The sequence below is a fragment of the Pseudopodoces humilis genome, chromosome 3 (assembly GCF_049639895.1).
Source record: "Pseudopodoces humilis isolate 2021_Gansu_Grassland_sample_001 chromosome 3, ASM4963989v1, whole genome shotgun sequence".
Lineage (NCBI taxonomy): Eukaryota > Metazoa > Chordata > Aves > Passeriformes > Paridae > Pseudopodoces > Pseudopodoces humilis.
The window spans coordinates 99278531-99300135 of record NC_142202.1 but is presented as its reverse complement, the minus strand read 5'-3'; the positions used below and the strand labels follow the sequence as shown (position 1 = coordinate 99300135).

Genomic DNA, 21605 nt, shown 5'->3' with positions numbered 1-21605 from the left:
GAAACCAGTTGTGTGACAGAGAATGAAAAAAAAATCTGTGAAAATTCCATCGGTGACTAAAAAGCACAGTTGAAGTAGCACAGTGTGGACACAGGGTTTGTGCCTCTCAATTGCATGGATCCTTAAAAACAAAACCTCTAGGGAATTGTAAAACTAGGAAATTACTGTTCCATTTTGCATGCTTTACAGTTCTGCTGTAGTTGGGAAGTGACTTGTGTTTGTCTCCTTGCTGCTTGTTGTAACACATGCAGGTTCTGCTCAAAGCACTTACTCGCACAGCCTTAGTCATTGACAGCAGAGACTTTTAATTGAGTAATAATAGCATCTGGAGGCAGCACAGCAGCCTCGCCGGGGAAGAAGCAGTCACAGGGAAGTAGAGTAGAATTATTTCTCCTGACTCCCAACAGGGTGTTTCCCATGTCACACACCACAGACTATGCCTACGTATTCCAAGTTCCCCAGGGGTCCTCACTACAGCTCATGGATGCAAGACCAGTTAAAAGAAGTGATGTTACAGGTCTGTACTCTGATTTGTGCTAAGGGGAAAATGTGCTTGATTATGTTCCCCTTGCTGGGCTAAAAATTACAGCTAAAGTTTTTAAAATAAATCCTTGAAACTCCTGCCAAAGTCACCTAGTTTGCCCTTTTCTGCTGCTGGCAGCTGAGGCGGTGTTAGATGAGGAAGGAGCACCTTCATCCTTACATTGAATATTGAACCCCACAAAGCCTGAGTCCCCAGCCCTGGCAGCCTTAGAGCTTCTCCTCTCCCGACTCCTACTTCTCTCTGCTTTCTTTCCCTTCCCAAGGCTGCACCAAGGTGAATAATAAAGCAGTTAACATTATCCTGCTTCTTTATACTTGTGCCTACACCCACTGATTTCCCCAAGGGTTTCACCCAGCAGCACAACTTCCTGAGCAACGCACCAGCGAGATCCTCGGGATGATCCACGCTGGCTGCAGTTTCCTTCCTTGGAGGTAGTAACCTGGAGTAAAGGTATCCTCTGTACTCCATTCCAAAGAGCTCAGAGCAGCCTACCCATGTCAGTGACTGCGGGGTGTCCCTGCCCTGCCTGGCTGTGGCAATGTGCTCTCCCTCCCAGCAGAGCCATCCTGCACCAGCCCCTCCCGGCCCCAGTGCTGCTGCTGCTCCGCGATTCTCTGGATCCGGCTCTCCGAGGACCATGTGGTTTTATAAAGGCCTGTTTAACTCAGACCGCTGGCAAACACTTCAGAGAAAAGCTTTCTTTGTTGGAGATAGACAATGCCTTTGTTCCGAGGTAGGAAGGAGCAGATGAAAGTGGCTGCAGTGGAGGGATGAGAAGGCTCTGCTCTGGTTATCTTATCCTTTTGGCTGGGATGACAAGAAAGAATCAAACATCCTGTGTGAGTAGCAGGGAAAATAATAATGGAAATTGAAAACAACAAAAGGTCATGCAGGCAGCTCTCCCCCATTCCCTTTTTGTAGCTAATTATGCCATAAACCATTCAAAAGAGACTGAAGGAAGAATATTACGGGCTCAGACAGTTTTCCTAATATTTAACAGTAGTTAAAAATAGACCAAAGCAGTTGTCTGGGGTGCAGCTCTACAGTTACTGCATTTTGGCAGCAGCATCTGGTCTGGCTGCATACAGCAGCAGGCTACTGTAGCAAACACACAGAGCATAGCAAATGAGAGCACTAAATAAATATAGATAATTAGAATCAGACCTGCCATGCAGGGGCTATGAGAAGATTCATGGGAAGAAGTGAAAGACTGTCACAAGATGCATGTGGTGAGACTTGTGTAAGGATGCATCTCTCCCCTCTCTGTGGTGAAGGACAGAGCAGTCAGAGCTGCCACAACCCCAGACTGTCCCAAACCACACTTGCTGGGCAGACAGCAGGAGGAGAAATGCCCATCAGGGAGGAAACAAAGGGGCTCAGCCAGGTGGTGTCACCAGCTGATGGAACCGGCAGCAGCAGCTCCTGGCCAAGGGCAGGAGCAGGACCAGAGGGATTCACCCAGGGAAACAGCAGAGATACAGAAGGTATTTAGAGTTATATACAGGGTATCTCTGAAAAATACTGTGGGGAAAGAGATTTAAGGGATATAACCATGAAGAATAGAGGTGGGAAGATAATAAAAGAAAGCAGGCAGACCAACAAGGAATATTTCTTGGTAGAACAATTTCCGAGTGTAAAAGCGATGATAAATCCACGGACTTTTACAAAGACTGTGGCCCAGCTGAGGCCGGGTGTGTGAGAGGGACGATTTGGGGAGTTTGCTGTGGAGACGCCGTTCAGCCGCGGGCGCTGTCCCCACAGCGGGGACAGGGACAGGGACAAGGGCAGCGCCGGACAGCGAGTCAGAGCGAAGGGCAGGGCAGACGTGCTGTCCCCCCACACTGTCACAGTGCGTGTGGGCCAGCTGCCCAAGGGGACATCTCATTTCTGGCTGCGGGTATGGGAGCTCGGCTCGCTGCCTACGTGTCTGCCAGCAGGGACAGCCTGCGACAGCAGCTTTGGCCAAAGGAGCACACAGCCACGGGCCTCACGTGCTGTCCCCAGCTGCTCTGAGTCAAAAGTCAAATTCTTCCTCGCCCGCATTTTTCGTGTTCGCTTTCAGAAGCTGATTGAGCTTTTGGTCATGGGTAAGCATCCAAGGAGTGGGGAAGCAGCCGGCAAAGTGTAAGGAAACGTGGCCAGGTTACAACAAAAGGAAAGGCTTTAAGAGAAGAGCCACAAAATCTGTTTCTCTCTCTATTTTGGACCCAGTGTGCTGATAGAATAAACACACACTGCCAACTTTTTTTTCTTCACTCCCAAAAATATGTTTCTACACACACACAAAAAAATATTAACTGCATCAAAGACTTTGTGAGCCCTGGCAGTACTACAGGGAGAAATCACCACTCAAACAGATTTGTTATGAGTATGTGAAACATAGCGTTTACTGAACTAAAAGAATCCAGTCCACAAATATTGATTACAGGTGTGGACTGCCCACAGGTCCACTGTAATAGAAATAAAAAAGTGACAGTGATAAGTGTGACATACTAGTGCACCATCTGCTTGCTTGAGTGCACCATCTGGTTTTTGTACTGCAGCTATTTGTGCCCTGATCCTATTTTAGGGGCACCAGGAGATGGATTCAAAAACCAGCAAAAATTAAAATTACATGCTATTTATTTATTGTTCTGCTTAAGAGGATGTGTTCATTGTTTTCACTGTTCCTTTGACCTCAGCATTACTGTTAGCTAAGCCTACCCATATTTTCTGACACAGAGTATATTAAAGCACTAGCAATGCTGATGGATGTTCCCCTCGTTTGATCATCTCAGGACTTGCTGGGGCAGCTATCAAGCTTATGTGCAAACATATGTTTCATCCTGAGTTGAATTCCACACGTTAACAAACCTGCGGTGTTTCCATGCATCACTCAGGTGCTGGAAGACATCCTCTGTGACCAGGGACCGACTTCTGGACCTCTGGACATGGTTCCTAGTGGGGGTGATTGGTACCACAGGGGTAGCAGTGGTCTGGCATTGGCAATGGCTCCTCCAGTACCAACACTGGCATCTCCCCTGGGACATTGTCCATGGACAAAGTGTTATGCAGCACCAAGTACAGAATGGTGCCAGGCCCCGGGGAGGGCTCTGGCTGCTGGTGGGGATTGTGGCTGATCACAGGTGTCCTGCTGTCTTGTCATGTGTGTCACATTTTTTGACATAAGATGGGGCTTGTTTAAGATCCTGATTTTCCCCATTTTTCACCCTGGCTCTGGATTCCCCAGCTGGTATCAGAGGGGCTCTCTGCATGGCTCAGATGTACCTCTGTCCCCCCACTCTTGCTTGATAATGTGAGACACTACTGAGCACTTTCAAAAGCTTCCCCCAACACCCCTTTCTGTGAGTGGGCCCTTCTTTATGTGCCTGGGAATGGCTGAGACATCCCAGACCTGGTTGTCTGATGCAAGGCGGCTGCTGCTGCTGGATGTCATGTCTCTAAGCAGAGCCCAAAATATGAGTCCATGTTACATCTCATCTAGTGCCTTATCTGCATCCCTGCTGCCCTCCCCCTGCCCACTTCCAGGGTGACTCCTGACCCTGCACTTCCTGGGGAATTAATCACATATCCCTGCTCCACATCATCTACTGTGCAGGTTTTCCATCTCCTCCTCCCTGGAGCTTTCCTTCCCCAGCCCTGCAGAACAAGCCTCTCCCTCTCCATTCTTGGCCCTCTCCTGGTAAAATATTAAGAATAAGGAACATCTCTGTAAAGATGTCACCCTCAGGGGTTGCAGTTATTGACCATCACTGCAAGTCAGAACAAATGAGGAGACTGAGCAGGGGCAGGAGACCAGTCAGGGCAACCTTGAATAGAAGTAAACACAAAGCCTGTGTGGAAGAGAATGAGACAGGTGAGAAGGCCACTTTTAAACTACTGTCCTTGGCACCAAATACGCCTCTGCTGCTGCTCCCCTGCAAATGGATGTCCTCATGGACACCAGGGTTCAGCCCTGCTTGCCCCTGGATGCATTCTGGCCAGGGGTGAAGAACCTGGCTATGGGGCCCCCAGTGCAGTGGGAGTGTGGTCTGTCCCCCCTTGCTGCTCACAGATGCTCGGTGTCTGCAATAGATAAGTAAGAGACAGAAGCTAAGGTACCCCCGCTCAGCATGCTCAGCTTTGCTTGCTGCTTCCTACAACAGCATACATGTATGAAATTATGTCAGAGCGAGTGCACTGTGAATTTTGCTGTATATATATTGCTCCCTGTAGCAGCCAGCTGTCACACCACACACATGCAAACAGAGATATGATTGCTAACCCATCAGCAGGTTTATTTATAAACCCCTCACCAACCACTCTGGCTATACCATCACCTTCTTCCAGTTTCCTTGGGGTGTGCTGTGCCCACTCCCATCTCTGCTCCTGCTTGCAGGATCTGCATCCTGCTTGCCTGACACCTTCCTTTACCTCCCCAAACACAGAACAGCTGTGCTCTTACAGACACCTTGTCTCCAGCTGAGTCAGCCCATGCTCCCTCATGGGTGACAGGGTTTCTGTTTCCCTCTCCAATGCCACATTTGTCTCATTGGACATCACAATGACAAATGCTGGGGGCCAGAGAAGAGCTCCAGCTGGCAGGCCAGATACCAAATCCAGGGACAAGAACACATCCCTGGTAAATGACAGCCAAAGCAAAGGAGGGCATGAGCTGAGGAGATTGCTTGTAAGGGTAATTTCCTCTGCAGTGCTTGCATTCAAACTATGCCATCAATGATTTTATACCCTGAGCAACCTCCTATATAAAATTCTGAATTAACTATATATTGAAGGACACAGTCAAGTATAGGATTTTACTGCTAAAAAATACATTTTCCATTAATAGTTAAACACATTTAAAAGCCACCTTCCAAGTTCTTTTTAAGGGGGAAAAGTCAGTGGCAGTTGAATTGCTTAATAGTTTAAATCCCTGTTCTAGGATCTAAAGGGAGGTATCTCACCCCAGCAATGGATACATCCCATCCCTGCCCCAGCTGAGGAGCTGGAAAACTGCAGTTCATGTTGTTGAGATACTTCCTTGGCAGCATTGCTAGTCAAACATGACTCAGTTGGCTCCATTCACTCGCTCAGCTGCAGAACAGACCCTGCCTGTTGTTTGGATCAAGTATCCAGCCAGCTTGATGCTTTTTCTCATAACTAGTGCTTACCTGAACTTACTCACTGCAACTCCTCTTGCACAGTGGAGATCCTTAATACCTTCCTTCAAAAGCTTTTCCTACTTAGTTTTACACTGTTTACATAAAAAGGACAAGGAGTCCCTATTTTTTCCCAGGATGGGTAAATCCTTACATCAGCCTTGGGTGTGCACTTCCCCTTCACTACTGCAGTGCTTCAGGATGTTTAGAGGTGCAACAAGATGACTAATGTGAAATAAATTCAGGTTCCAGTTCTGTGCTGAAGCTCTTCTGGTGTGTAGCTGTGCTATCTTCCCTTCCTGAGTACGGGCAGCACTGTTTACACTCAGTTTCTTTCCCCTTGGGCATCCTTCCACAGTGCCAGCAGAGCACCACATCTTGCAGTGCCTTTCCAAGGGGTGGATGTTGTCCAGGGATGCCCCCAGCTGCACACCCCACTCTGGGCTGCTGCACTTCTCTTCCCCATAGCTGCAGCTCACCTGAAGCAGTCCTAAATCACCACTTCATCTCTGATCTCTTGGTATTATTTCCTCCAGGAGACCCAGCACATACCTTCACAAGACAAAAGGCACAAACCCAAACACAGGAGGAGTTTCGAACATCAGGAAATACTTCTCTGTGAGGGTGACCCAGTACTGGGTTGCCCAGAAAGGCTGTGGAGTCTCTGTCCCTAGGGGTATTCAAAAGCCCTCTGGACAGGGTGCTGGGAAGCAGATGGGGGTGGCCCTACTGGAGCAAAGGAACAGGACCAGGTGCCTCCAGCCATCCCTTTCAACCCCAGCCATGCAGTGACTGACTTGTGAAGGACCATCTGAGGCTGCACATTCACAGTTCTGCTGGATGGGAAAGGCCCTGGACTGGGGAGAAGCATTCCTTTTACATCAAAACCTTTCCCACACAGCCAGTAACTTCCAGCCTTACAGTCAAACCAAGCCCTGGCCACAGCTTCTCACACTCCACAAGCACCACCCCTCTTTTCTCCTGAGCAATTGACCAAAGAAAGCTGAGCTGTGAATACCCTGCCTGAATGTCTTAACCTGCTATTCCAGGCTTCCATTCAGTGCCAAACACAGATTTGCCTGGCTGGCAGCTCATTTTTTGCCCCAGCTCAGGTCAAGTGCTCCTTCTCCCTTCGTGAGGGCATGAAATTCCAGTGCTGCTGGTGCAGCCAGGTCCCTGCTGGCCAGATTTCTACCTGCTAAACCTGCACTTTATGGCATTCACACGCTCTGTCACGCTGGATTACATCCGCCCGAGTGCTGTTGTCAGGGAGCTCAAATATGGTTCATAAAAGCCTCAAGATGTACCTTTAGAGCAAAATAACAGCAGGGTAATGGGTAGATGTAATGCAGCATGAAAAAAACCTTGAGGATCAGAGAGGGAGTATTTTCAAAGCAGGGTGATGGGGGGAAATTCCTCCAAGAAATTAAATATTGCACAATGTGATGGTGTTGAAGATCATCATTAACCCCCAACACTCAGGAATTGAAAGATGGACCTAAAGAAAAATAAAAAAAAAAAGGTGTGAAGGAGAGTGATTTTGGGTCACAATCATAATTTTTCTTTCTCTTGAGGTGTCTTTCAAATTGTCTTTTCAGTCCTGGAGGAGGGCTCAAAATTTTCCTTTGAAAAAACAAAAGAATGGGGTCGGGGGTGCTGCTGACCATTAATGGGGCAGCATTGTGGTTCCTTGCCTTGCAGCATGTACAGAGGAACAGGGAAAAGCTGTGCCTCTACAGAGATGAGGAGGATTTGGGCCCTTCTCTCATCAAAACCCTCACCCCGCTGAGGCCAGGCAGCCCCAGGCATTGCAGCATCACCACAAGCAGAGCTCAGCTGGCCCCCAAGGCTGGGCCAGAGGTCACTCACAGGCAAAGCTCTGGACAGGACTGCCATGAGGTGCCAGCTCCTTTGGCCATGTAGCACAGCAGAGGGTGATTCAGGCAGCAATGCATTTTTTTTTTAGCATGCCATTGCTGATTTTATGTCTCCTTTTGTCTCAGGCATTACCCTGACCTGAGGCTTTGTAGACAGCAAGTCTTGACCAGCCTCTTTGCCTGCAGCCTGGGCTCTTTTATTAGCATGCAAAGCAGAGGCAAGTGGGAGAGCAGGGGCTGGTTAAGGGCCCCTCAGGATATCCACAAGATGGGAGACCCAGCACTGCTGCTCCCCAAAAACCCTTGGTCAGCATTGGCTGACAGGCTCAAAACATTTCAAGTGAGAAGGAGCTGTGGGGACAGGACCTGCAAAGCTGACCACTGTGTGATCACTCTTCCTTTATTATTAATAGCTCACATAGTTATTTAAGAAAAAAAAAATCAAGCAAGCCTTATCATGACAAGATTAGAAGCATCATCAAACCAAGCACTGGCAACAACGCCTATGCCACTGGCACCGCTGCCTGGCAGAGCCAGGGCCAATCCCTGCACTGCTGTGCCCTTATCACAGACAGCAGTCACGCCCTGAGCAGGGCTGAGCACTGCTCCCAGAGTGGTCCCTGCAGACAGCAGCTGATCCAGCTGTGTCTCTCCAGGCCAGGGACTGGGCTCTGTCTGTGCACGTTCCAATGGCTGGGAGCAGGCAGGTTGGTTCAAGCCAAACTCCTGGGCAGTGGCAGCAGGACAGTGCCCTGCTCAACCCAAACCAGTGAGCCCAGAAGCTAGAAGAGCAGATTCAACAGGTTGGCAGGCAGCACTGCCTGGCTAGGGCACCATCCAGCTCTCCTCTCCTGCTGGACACTAAGGAATCAAGGGACTCAATTTCCCTGGTGCTGAGGAACCAGAGGAACCATCCACTTTTCCCCATGTCACTTCATCCTCTCCAAATTTCACTCCAATTTACAGTCTTTTTCAGCCTGGTGGCAGCAGCCACCTGCACAGCGTGTTCCATCATTCCTCGCTGCTATAATCCCTGAGCCCACGGCTGCCTCTCCTCCAGATATCAAATCCCTAAGACATCCAATCCACTCATCAGAGCTGCTGCCGGGCTCAGCCATGCACCTTTCCTCTGCTTCGCTGCATGCTTCCCAAACTGCAGTGGTGGTGACTGACCTGCAGGTCAGCTTTAGGCTCAGGATGCCACCCGAGGTGACCAGTTCTGCAGCAGGGACACACAGATTTGGTGCTGTTAACACTGGTCACCAGCTGGTATTGGCACATGTGTCTGCAGCCTGCACGGGAGCCACGCTGGAGGAATGACACAAGAAATCCTGCTTGAGCCAGAGGGCACACCAGCCATCCACAAGCTGCATGCACAGGCACACGGATGGATGGGGCAGGGCAGCATTACCCTGCGGGAATAAGAACCTGTGGGATGTGCCAAAAACCCCACAACCACCACAGCTGCTACTGACACTAGCCAAGGCGGAAAAAAGCCAAATATTCCTTCTGCAGCACTGTGAGCTATGCAAAGGTTTCCAGTGGTATGGCAGGATAGTCCAAGGACAAGCAGCTAAACAAGTTCTGAGAACTCAGATCAATTCATCTAGTTGAGGTGTTATCTAAATATTGTCTAATATTTAATAATTTAATTGTAATAATAGCTCCAGTGATGTAAAATACAAACCAAATAGAGGAGCATTGAAGCTCCGTGCTCTTGCAAGTCCTTGTTCAACAAAGTTCCATCAAGAAGCCAAAGACTGATGCAGAATTCAGTTTTCCCATATAAAAATAGGTCAGATCTTAAAAGCCTAACTAAATGTTTTCAATATTAGAGCCCCAAAGCTACATCTTTGGGGGTTCACCTTCACTTCCTTTAAACTCACTTGAATAGAAAAGGGCTGAGGGGTGTCAGGAGGAGGAGGGAGTGTTGGCACAGACATACATACACCACATGAAGACTGAGGAAAATGCTGGCCAGGGAAGAGGGGACAGCAGCTGTTTCTCAGCCAGCCCTGCAGTGGAGTCCGTATCATGCTGAGGTTTGCTGTGAGATGGCCACACACCAACTGCATGGGGGCAGAACCTTGCCCAGTCTTCCAGCAAGCACAAACTCAGGTGAAGAAGACACAGGGCATGCCCCAGCACTGGTGCATCACCCAGTCATGACATACTGCAGCATCTTCCTGCATCTGGGACAAACCCTGCAAGCAGAGCCTACACAAAAACTACAAATAAATAAGGAAATCAGTAAATATTTTCCTGGCCTTTTCCTAGCCCAGAAATCTGCCACCCACGCTGCTCCCCACCCAGCCCCAGCGTGTTGACACAAGCCCAGTGGCTGGGAAGATGCCGACACAGGAGCTGCTCCAGGACAGCAACTGCTGCTGGGGCTGGGAGCCAGCTACAGCAAAAGCTTGTTGAGACATTTTCTGACAGCGGAAAAGAGGAGGTGAACACCACTCCAGATACCATGGCGCTAGGATCTTCCTGGAGATGTTAGCATCAACTTTGTTTTCAGCTTGGGAAAGTCAATGCCTGCAGCTTCACTAGTGATCCCCCTACACACCTGACCTTACCCATGGATGTTCTCTCCTGCCAAAGGAAAGGGTCCTGTGGAAGCAAATGCTGCAGCTTCCCCACACACTAAACTGAACAAGGTCAGCTGGAATAAAGGAGAGAATGAGAATGGGGCTGGCCAGTTCTTAAGTGGGAATAACAACAGCAAAGCTGGCACTGGAATTATTTTCTTTTAGGAGGAGAAACTAGGAAACAACCACCAGGGTTTTATAGATTCCTTGTCAGAGGAAAATTGAAGGGATAAGAGCAGATGAATTTGTTATAAAAAAGACTCATCATTAGAAATGAACATATAAAATTTAATAGCTTGGTTTAAAATACATTTTCAATTAAAAAACAGTAGGCAAAAACAAAAAAAAAATCAGTTTCATAAAACATACATGACATTGCTGCTACTGTTATAAGACCCGTGTCCCAGAATATCTTATAGTGGAAAACAATCGTCAGATTTAGTTCACATACTTCATTAAGCAGTAAAAAGAAATAACATTCATGTCAATCTTACCTCTATGGAGACTCTAAATCTACTTCCCTGACCCTAGACCAAGTTTCCATAATAAAACTTCCATTTTCAATAAAAATGTGTAAATATATATGTATTCTATATATCAGTTTTTAAAAAAAAAAAATTCCCTTGCCATAGTAAAATTATTCCCGTGACTGCCGAAGGGAAGCCCAAGCAGGTTGGCTGGGTACGAGTCCCGTGGCTGCTCCAGGTGGATTCCTGTACAGGGTGGCAGGTGTTGGCCAAGTCTCTTCAGCTGCACATCAGCCTCTCTCCTTCGGCCTCAAGCCCATGTGTTCTGGGCACATGCTCACAGTCACAGATACATCTGTGTGGAGTTGAGCGAACTCCAGCCACAGAGCAAAGAGGGGAGCATGCAGTGCCCAGAGCATCACCAACCCTCTGTTGGGGCCCATCAGTGAAGGAGGAGGAGGGAGAGGGGAATAGAGGGGGGAATGGAATGAACCAGCTTAGGATTGATCCAAATACAAATTCCAAAATATTGTATTTTATATAAATCATCAAAAAAGAAGGTGGAGAGGGACTTCAAGTGGTCACCTGGATTCACCACCAAGAGATAATCAATTACACCTGTGACAGTCCAGAGATACCTTTGCTCAGCCAGGCTCTGAAGACCTTTGATACCAAACCACTGCTTCCATGGGCAACCTGCTCTTCTCACTAGAGAAAACTGCCCCAACACCCAGTCTGAATTTCTGTGATTTACACCCACTACTCCTTGTGCTTGCCATGGGTAAGTAGGACACTTCCATGGGTCAGGAGACTGCTCCCATCAATCATCCCATCTGAACATGACCTCTCATCATGCAAATCATGCAGGCCTTTCTCCTCAGAAGCCATGAGCTCTGGCCAAAGGACCACAAGGTCTGGTCTGTGCTCCAGTGGAGGCCTCAGCGATGCCAAGCAGAGCCAAAGCAGGGAGGTCTCCTATTTCTTGCAGGTCATGCTCCTGTTGATCAACTCAACATGACATTTGCTGCCCTCTTCCAAACAGCACCATGACAGAGCTAAACAACAGTAGGTTACAATTTGTTAACCATTAAGTAGAATCGTTATTCATTAAGTAAAATCATATGCTACTTTTCCGGACTATTTCTCCAGTCTTTCCAGGTTGACCTTCATGTCCTAGGTGAAGTATGTGCAGCTTTGTACTGTCTGAAAATGTTATAAACCTCTTTCATTACCTAGATCCCTAACTAAAGCTCTGACACTGGACCTGGCACTCATGTTCATCTGCTCACTATGTAACGGAGGTTTTTGCTTTAGTGCTGCCCTTTAAGTGCTCATTTCTCACTTGCTATTGACCAAAGAGTGCCTTTCCTTCATAAGCACATGCACATGATGAGTAAACAGCACGGGGCAGTACTTTTTGGAGGTGTCTGGCACTCCCAGCTGGGGCGCAGGATGCCTCCTGTGCCCACTGGGTCTCTCCAGCTCAGCAGCAGGTCCATCGTACATACACACACAAGAACATGTAACCTACTTGAAGGCCCTAATCCCTCCTAACCACTTGGCCTGCTGAGCCATTTTGCCACCTTCCTCTCTCAAAAGCCTTGCCTGTGCATTTCCAATTGTTGACATCCTAGGCCTTGCAAGCTGACTCCATCTAGCCCATGGGTTCATCCAGCCTGAGCTGTGGGCAGCATCCAGCTGAGCCTTAAGTACACTGCTACAGAAAAAAATCCACCATCCAGGAGACCTTCTTCCTGACCCCCAAACACAAGACTTCAAGAGAGTGCTCCTCTTGTGAACAACCAGCTCTCAGACTTGGCCCAAATTACCTCCCAGGATAGCAGTACACAGCTGTTTCAGGACTTACTGACAGTTCATGACCGAAACCAGGACTTCCATCGCCTACCTGTGCATGAGGATTTAGGAGAGAGCTGGTATCTTTTTCCTTCTACATAGGAAGATCCATGTTTAACAAGCAGGTCTCTTGTGCCTTCTATGAATGTACAAACGTGTGCTCACCTTTGGTGCATGATAAGGGTTTGTCCATTTTTAAATATCTACATTAAATATGTTTTCTCTGTATATGGTATCCTTTTAGATGGGCTTCATTGCATATATTCACGGTATATACAGAACACCATATTTTATATATATTATATATTGCTTATATGTACACATTTACAAACCTTCAAAAATATATTGCACTTATATACAATATAGCTTCATCTGATGAGAGTTCACACAGTTACTAAGGCGAGTTCTTCATAAGCAAGGCAGTTTTACCTTCCCCCCAAATGACACAAGTGATTTCAACAGTCTGCCCTGGTCACAAGTAAACATTATAGACTTTTCTCCAACCTGCATGCAATTCCTACTAGTATCAATTAGTAGTTTTGCATCTCTCCCTAGCAGAAAATAGTCCAGTAAAATGGTATTAGCTGATAACAGGCTCAAACATGGTTACTGAATAGATAAATACGACATCACCAGTCTAAAAGGCCACCTTCCAGGAGATTTCCCCTCCCATACCTACTAGTGGTTTATACACTAGTAAAAATATATACATGCTCTCTATTTAATTGCCAATCTTTGCTTGCCCATTTCAAGTGCAAATAAGGTCGTGAGCAAGAACACCAACACAAACATATTAGGCAAAACCACTGCTCTGCTCCCCAGAACAAGTCAAACATCTGGCTTTCTTCTGGAGGTGATTAGTGTTTTGCCCAACATACTGAATTATGGGAAAATGTTCACTTGAGACCTTTGTTTAAAATCCACAGTGGTCTGTGATCTTAGATCTCAGTCAGAGTGAGCTTGTAAGATCCTCCAACCTCTTCAATCTGCAGTTGGAAGGTATCTTCATTAGAATAGTGTTTCACAATGTTATCGTCCATGTTGACCAGAATTCTGGAAAAACAAAATACATCAGGTATTTTACAGTTCTAAATGCCAAGGAGAGCAAAGGTACTCTCAAACCTAAAAAGGCCTGGAGTTTACCCAAGGGTAACATAAGATCCCTGCTCATCTCTCTCTGACTCATTTTTTCCCATAGCATATCTGGCTGTTCTGACCCAAACCTGCCATCAAGGCTGGCAGCCACGCTTCTCAGGGTCCGAATGGAAGGATTAAATCTGGCTCCTGGACCAGGGAGGGAGAGATATCTTGGAACCAGCAGAATCCTTCTGAAACTGCAGGCACCTGGGGCTCTGAATGCATCTGCTTGTCAGTTGTAAACTATCAGCAAAAACCCTACAGAGCTCGCAGGAAAGAAACCACCCACGCTTGGCCACTTCTTTCATTTGCCAGAAAGGCCAGTACCTGTGTATTTGTGCACACACACAAAGCTGTGCTTAGCAGTGGTTTAGACATCACAGATTCTAAGCTTCTGCAGCTGTTTTGGTGGGGGCAATTCTGCTATGAAACCACAACCCTGGAAGGTTTTCTGAAATTTTCTGGCTAGAAGGAGAAGAGGCTGAGACACCAAACTGACTTACAGACAACCCAAGAAAATTACTGAGAAATTAAAAGATAAAACAAAAGCAGACAATGTTCAGAAAATCAATTAATTATGCTACAAAATAAAAAAATATGATGAAGTATGGCCTCTGGGAGAAACAGACACTTCACAACTAAATTCGCTTCAATTTAGCCCACAAAAAGCCAGGGTTTAGTAAGTGTAGCCAAATGCAGACATAGTGAGCCCAGTCACCACTGGAACAATTTAACATGGGTAGAAGGAGGTGACTCCATCATTGGGAGTCTTTTAACAAACTGAACTCTTCTTCGTCTGACATGATCAACTCTGGTTCAAACAACAATTGGCTCAGAGAGCTAACTGTCCATGACTTGTATTTACCCAGGAAGCCAGACTGTGTATTTCTATAGGACCCTTCCTAGAGCCTTCCTTCAGCCCTGTGCATGATGTTTGAATGTGTGTACTTGTGTGCACACACACATAACAGCAAAGAGGATTCACATATCTGCAGTGCATGGAGGAATTACACAGCATATCTGCCTGCAGGTTTGAAAAAGGTGTTCATATTCTTATGCAGTTACTGCACAGGTACATACTCACCCTTTTTTACATTTTTTGAAGATTTTTCCTATTTTATCAAAAGGAACATCATACTTGTCAGATATCTAGAATAAAAGAAAGCAATGATTTGTGAAGCAAAGTGACTGCTTGTCTCATTGTCTTTCACTTCCCATTTTACAGAAAGGAACAAAAAGCCTGCAAATGAGGACAACTGTTCTGCCCTATAAAGGCAACACTAAATCCCAAATTATAGCATAAATCTACAGATCAGAACCCCTTCTCTGCATGTGGCTAACTTCTGTGTAAAAAATTTAACCATGTTTGAAACCTGGCTACTTACTTCTCATACAGCAACCTCCTGCTCAAAAGGCTCACTCAAAACCCCCCCCATTAAAAGCCCACTCCACATCCTGACTCTCATCCTTTCTTGGCTCTCTGTTCTCTTAGCATACTGAAAACCATTTTTAAATTTAATGTCAGAGGGATCAAGTGAAAGCTAGTCATGACAGTGGCTGAAAGAAGAAAATAGCAACAGAGAGGGGACCTCTGCTGCTAAGGACATGAGGTGACCAGAAACATTCTCCTTCCCCAGCAGGGTAACATCAGTGTTGAGCCACAGCCACTGACCATGGCACTTCACTGCACACCCTCCAGAAAGTCGGGAGGTCAGTAACCTCAGCCTGGTTTACTTTTTTACTGCCCTATCAAAACTGACAGTAAGTACCAAACCAATACACTGCTTTGACATGCAAATGTACAGGGAGTTTCCCCCAAGCTACAGCTGTGAGCACTTGGTTCCTTGCTCTAAGAAATCAGAGTGAAACAACAAAGGTGCAGATTCACTTCAGGGGTAAGGGAGGACTTCACAGACTTCAATCCTGCTCTCCATCAGCCCCCACCCTCCAGCTGGCAAAGCCTCACAGCCAGGAAGAGATAAACATTCTGGTTACAGAACTGTCTCTACAACCAAAAGTTAATGGCCAGACCTGCCTGTACATCCCCAAAGCCCCTGTTCCCTGAGCAGGGGCATTAGTCACAGAAAGAGACAGACAGAAATGTCAGTTTTGAGCTCATGCCAAACATTACACCATTACTTGGACTTAAGCTCTGTACTTCCCTTGCTCTGCAGCAGCAGGAACAGTGGAAGGCTATTTTAGGAGTCAAGCACCAGAGAGCAATTTCACACGTGTGCACAGATATATAAATACAAGTCTTCAGCAACACACGGAAGCTGGGACTTGGAGCTCTGCATCAGCAGCTTGTGAAGGGGCAGTGCAGGGCCCCAAACATGGCTTTGAAAGGCTGAAACAAACCCAAGCCACTGGACACATTCTGAAAATCATTCTATCTCCTAACAAAAGTATCCCCTCTGACAAGAGGCGCATCCAATCATCAAGTTTGATACACCTGGAACTTCAGGAAGGCTTCTTACACCCAGACCCCATAGATGTGGGGTAAGGTACTTAAAAGACAAGCTTCCTGAATTCTCTTAATAATAAATTAAAGCATTATTTGCATTAATTTCCATGTTATTGAAAGGAAATCTTCCTTAGTCTTATCCAGAAGAGCAGAAATATGTGGAAACAATGACTGAAAGTCTGACTCCTGTGACTGGCCAGTGTGTAGGGACTGGGTAGCCAAGGCTTTTTCTCAAGGACTATAAACCAACCTCATTACTTACCGCTTCCATTAGGCCTTTCAGAGATGGTGTCTTTAACATGAGTGCATCAAAGACTTCCTCTGACTCTTTTCGGACATACAGCAACACTGGAAAGCAATTTGGAGAGGAATTAACTGTGCAATTGCTCCTCAGGAAAAATCTATATCCCACAGTGGCTAAGCACACGGGGACATCCACTGAGGATCTTATATACATACATTCAATATACACCTAAGATTGTAGCACAAACACGCACAGCTAGGTCAGCTCAAAACCTACTTCTGGCACATAAAGCCACTGTATGGTCAAGCACCTTTATTGTCAAAATATTTTTGTATTTTCTTTATTTTCTCTATTATTACAAAAAGAAGGTCATATGTGAAACAAAGAAAGGAGGAACACAAAACACAAATCTTTGAGACTCTAGGGTTCCTCTATATCTTACAGTCATTTGGCACTGGCCTTTTCACAATCAAGTGATTTGACAGATGCTATCACAGCAGGTGAAGCCATCCTGGCCACCTTCTAATTTTTAAATAATTTATTTGTAGAGTTCTGTGCCCCTCCTACGCTGTCTTATCTTTCTTCCTACCCCTTGCTGTGTTTCAGTAACACTCTTACCACCAGAGCTGACATACAATGCTGGCCTGGTCTCCTGCTAGGAGGGGAACAAAAGAGCAAGAACCGCAATTAGGTGAGCATCCCTAGCGTTCTCAAGCTAGCACAGACTCATTGCATGTAACATCAGCCTCATTAAAAACTGCATTAAGGCTGAGGAATAAGCCAGGACAGCAAGAAAGCTTGGACTTTAACAGCTTTGCTGTCTTTAATCCATCTTCTAATGACTAGGTATTGCAGCCTGGGTCATTTGCAAGGTTTTCATCAGCCACAGCTTTGACACACCTGCAACATGGAACAATTACTGGCATTTCTAATGGAACAAGGTGAACTCAGGACAGCCCAGTGCCTTGATGCATTTCCCAATTTGCCTGCCAAAGGCAGGTTTAAAAAGGGAGGACTGTAGATTTGAAAAAGGAAGACAGGACACATACTCTCAGTTACAGCACAGGTCAGATGAGAGCCAGCCAAAGGAGAGAGAATCCCATGGGCCTCGTTTTATGGCATACAGCAACATGAAAAACCAGGAAGTCTGATTTTCTTCTATAAAATTCATCCTTCCTTACTAGTTTATCCAAACTGCAGAAGTGCAGCCCCATTATGGTCAGACTTGCTAGACTTAGCATTTGCTGCTTCCTAGTTTTAATATTTCAAGCTTTGTTGTGGTTCTTTCAAATACAACTATCATCAAGCAGGTACACCACCTCCAACACCCCAAAGGGACCACTCATCTCCTTCCACAACACCACAGCAACATGGAAATTGCAAAGACTGAAATTCAGTTAAAAAATAGCAGAATATTCTCTTAGCTTGGCTCTCAGTGGTGAACATCACATTTCCTGGCATCATTAAAAGATGCAACAGTTTTATACCCAGAACCAGTTCTCAGTGTTCATTGCTTGAAGTCCTGGAGATTTCCAGAGTATATTGTAGCAGATTATATGATGAATTCTCTGTCCCAGTCCATTAAAGATACTGGTAAGCTGCTCACCTCGTCTTGACTCTCTCTCCTTATAGGTACAGAGCCCATTACTGTCTGAGTTGCCAGAAACCCCCAAAAATTCTCACAGTGTAAAATATTTGCACAGCTGAACCACTTCTTGATACATGAACTGTCACTACTCAAAGCCAGAAAAATCAGTCTGAAATACACATCAGTATGAATTAAAAATTCTTTAACCTCAGATGCATCTCTCTATCATGATGGATAAATACTCCAAACATTCAGTCTCTGAAAGAAGAAAATACCTCTTTTTGGCTCTTCTATTCTGCCCATCTTATTTGGAGTAGCAATGAAGTCCTCTTCACCAATATAGGCTCCTCTCTTCAGGTTGGAGCTGTCATTGACAGGGCAAAAAGTTAGCAGTAGTACAATTACAAGGACTTATCCTTCTGTCTGAGGGCAAGGTGCCAGGAGGTTGAAGTGCAGCTCTTACCTTTCACCCTCTAGTTCTTCTGAAGCAACAGGAAGGACCTTTAAAAACAAAGGGGAGATTCTGTGAATATTTCATCCAGAACTATAATTAATTTTCTCTTATAATCTTTCAATGCTAAATTAAATGGCTCCAAAAGCAAATAAACATCTTCTTTGCCTTTTTTCATAAAAAATAATAAAGGATCTCAAATGCAATCAAAATGGAACAAAGAGGAGCTAACCAGCTTTCTACCTGGACTGGTGTAGAGTCATCTGACAAAACTCAGCACTAGGGCCTTTGCAGAAAAACATGCAGGAACGTCAGCCTTACAGACACAAGTTTATTCTCCATCCTTGCTAGGAGTTCAGGCAATGCTCTTAAAAAGTAAGGTTTAGATTATATCAGAGCATGGCAGAACTCCTGGCACAGCAAAGTTCAAAATTTTGAAACCTGGTTACATGCTAATCTTTCCCCTTCCAGTTTCTTGTAAGCTGGAACTTTCCTGGAACACTGAGGCAGGGCACTCTGGCAGTGGATCACAGAGCTGACACACATGCCAGTTCCACAGGATAGATTTTCACCCTGCAGCAGGCATCTGGAGGAGTCTGTGCTGTACAACAGCACACCAGGATCTCAAGGGATGTTACAAGAACACCCTGCAGTTCATGCAGTGGAAACGCTATGGAAAAATCCTTTAAGGTTCACAGAAACTGGACTTGATAGGAAAATAATTCGATGGTGAAACACTCCCAGTTAACTCCAGCCAATGTATCTTGGAGCAACATTTCTTGCCCACATGAGACTCAGCTGCTATTTGAATACAGCACTGCTGCAGTCTGACATTTCATATGTACACATGCACACACAGCATCGCAGGCCATTTGCAACACATCTCAGAGCCTCTTCATCCCCATACCCATGAGCTTTACTCACGTGAGCCCCACGCTGTAGGTTGGCAAAGTGAACATCAGGGATGAACAGGACGGGCTGAGTGTCCAGGTCCATGAAGGGCTTGAAGATGGTGATGTCGGTACGTTTGTGCGAGGGAAGCATGGGCACTTTGACATCAGAAACTGCAGAGACAAAGATCAAGATAGAGGATACTAAAGGCCCTGATGGGGCCCTACATCATTTAAAAGGTGCATACACTGCTGAACAATGGTATGCTGCAGTCAGAGTCAAAGCAAAAAGCTCATGTGGTAAAGGAGTTTGAACTTTGGTTGTCTACCTCTCAACTAAGGGCCTGAGCCCTGAGGACTTGTTACACAGAATAGTCAAAGCTTTCTCTGCCCCTCCAACTGAGCAGCTCATCTTCGTTTAGATTTTAATTAAGATGGACAATAACACTGCACTCAGCTCAAGGCAGGAACCAAGGTCTTCCGTGTACCAAGTAAGCCATCCAAACAGAGGGCAAAAACTAGTCCCTGTTCCACCTTCTCCCTCTCCATTCCATCAGAAGTTTGCTGGTGTTCCTATGCCAGGAGGATACAAAGAAGACAAAGGGACAACTTGTGTCTTCCCAATTGGGAGCATCTTAAAGAGACAGCACCACAGTAGCACTATACTACAGAGGTAGTACAAATACTGGTTTGTGCAAGTTGTTATATTTGAAGTTACATTTTGATTCCACACTTCCAAGTTACACATTCTGATATGTTCCTCTCATTATTCATCCTGGTCACCTCAGGGTGCCAGCCCCTAGTCCATCCCCCTAGGGTCAGCACTGTCTCCCACAGCGCCCTTTGGCTCTCACAATGTACCAGCTCATGTGACACCACCCACCAAGCGGACAGACATAATCCACAAAGACCCTCTGAGGAGAAAGTGAGGCAGGAGGTGCCTTAAACTGCATTTCAGACATATTCATGTCAGAATATCACAGCTGAAGACTTTATTTTACCAAGTGGAAACTTATCCATTTGAGGTCAAACCAACTGCAAGCAAAACAAATGTTTTTCAAACAAAACCATTTCTCATGTCCTCAGTAGGGAAGACACTATTTTCTCCTAGCAAACCGATTTTTTTAAAGATTGCTGAATTTCTGTAAAAATAGCTTTGACCAAAAGCCACCAACTGTTGAAGAGTTCATGTACATGGGACATTTGTGGTCCTGGAAGTGAGTATAACAGCTTATGGCTTCAAGGAATCAAAAACTTCCCACATAAGGACTAAAAAGCCAAAGATTGTACTTTCCAGAAAAATAAGGATCACATAGGGCTAAGCCCAAGCCTAGAAAATTAACATTGGAAAGCAGCTTTTGTAAAATCCTAAGATCCTGGGAAATGTGTACTGAAACTGCCTTCCCCTTCCATCCACGATGCAAAGGGTTGCATGCAGTAATCTTTTGGGAGCCGCTGGTGCTACTATGTTTGTGAAACGCTAACGGTGTGCTAAGCCTGCCTCTTGTGAGGTACTTCGAAAGAAACCAAAAACCCAGCCCTTTCCACAACTTCCCTTGAGCAAATGGATTCCCTTCAGCATTATCTTCTGAAGCTGCTCTAGCAGCCTGTACCTGCTGTGTCAGGAAAATCCTGCCCGGCAAGCTGAGCGCTGTGCGCTGGCTGAACCAGTCGGGCTGTCAACAGCAGAGCGAGCGAGAGCACGCGCCTGCCCCGTGCCAACGAGGAACAGGGAGCTACAGCTTCCTCTAGGCAGCTCTGCTGGTGAATAACCAGTCATCCAAACACAGGATCTCTCATCTGCAGCAGCTAAAAGAAGATGCTCAGCAGAAAGGAACTCCTCATCCTTTATGTACCACAGTGCTGAGGTCTCCACATACTTCACACATGCAGAAACTTTGAAATTACTTGCTAAGGACCACTTTGCTCTAGAAGAGTAAGCACAGGGCTGAAAAGCTGGAGGGCTCAGCCTCAAAGCTGCCACAGCCTTGCTGAGGAGTTGCAAATGCATTTTTAATGTAAGTTAAAACCTAGGTTTAGAATCAAGCTGAAAATATTTGGAACCAAACATTCTCACTGCCACCTGGATTGGGAGGGGCTCCAGCAATGGCCAAAAATCCCACCCTCACCACACCACTTCAACTGCTACAACCCATACCTGAATACTGCAGGATTGTCTTGGACAGAAAGAACTATACGGAATGAAGCCCTAAATGACTCAGTGTGTTGCAAAACACAATGACTGTTCCATAAGGAACTGCTTAAAACAAACACTGGTCCATAGAGGATAAAAATTGACTTGAGGGTTCTACTGCGCAAGCTATTTGTAGCCAAAATGAAACTCAATATTTAAAATACTG

At 45.9% G+C, this 21605-nt stretch overlaps 1 protein-coding gene across 4 annotated transcripts in view; it reads right to left on the bottom strand.

Annotated features, from left to right (window-relative positions):
• Positions 1 to 10450: 10450 nt before the first annotated feature.
• Positions 10451 to 21605, bottom strand: part of GRHL1 (grainyhead like transcription factor 1) — a 46187-nt gene continuing 35032 nt past the window's right edge. For all 4 annotated transcript variants that reach the window (XM_088053619.1, XM_088053620.1, XM_088053618.1 and 1 more), the window contains 6 exons: positions 19280 to 19419; positions 18368 to 18405; positions 18180 to 18268; positions 16335 to 16420; positions 14693 to 14757; positions 10451 to 13524 (listed from right to left, as the gene is read on the bottom strand). In XM_088053619.1, coding sequence (XP_087909745.1) covers positions 13410 to 13524; positions 14693 to 14757; positions 16335 to 16420; positions 18180 to 18268; positions 18368 to 18405; positions 19280 to 19419 — 533 coding nt within the window. In that variant the 3' untranslated portion in view covers positions 10451 to 13409. The remainder of the gene's footprint in view (positions 13525 to 14692; positions 14758 to 16334; positions 16421 to 18179; positions 18269 to 18367; positions 18406 to 19279; positions 19420 to 21605) is intronic.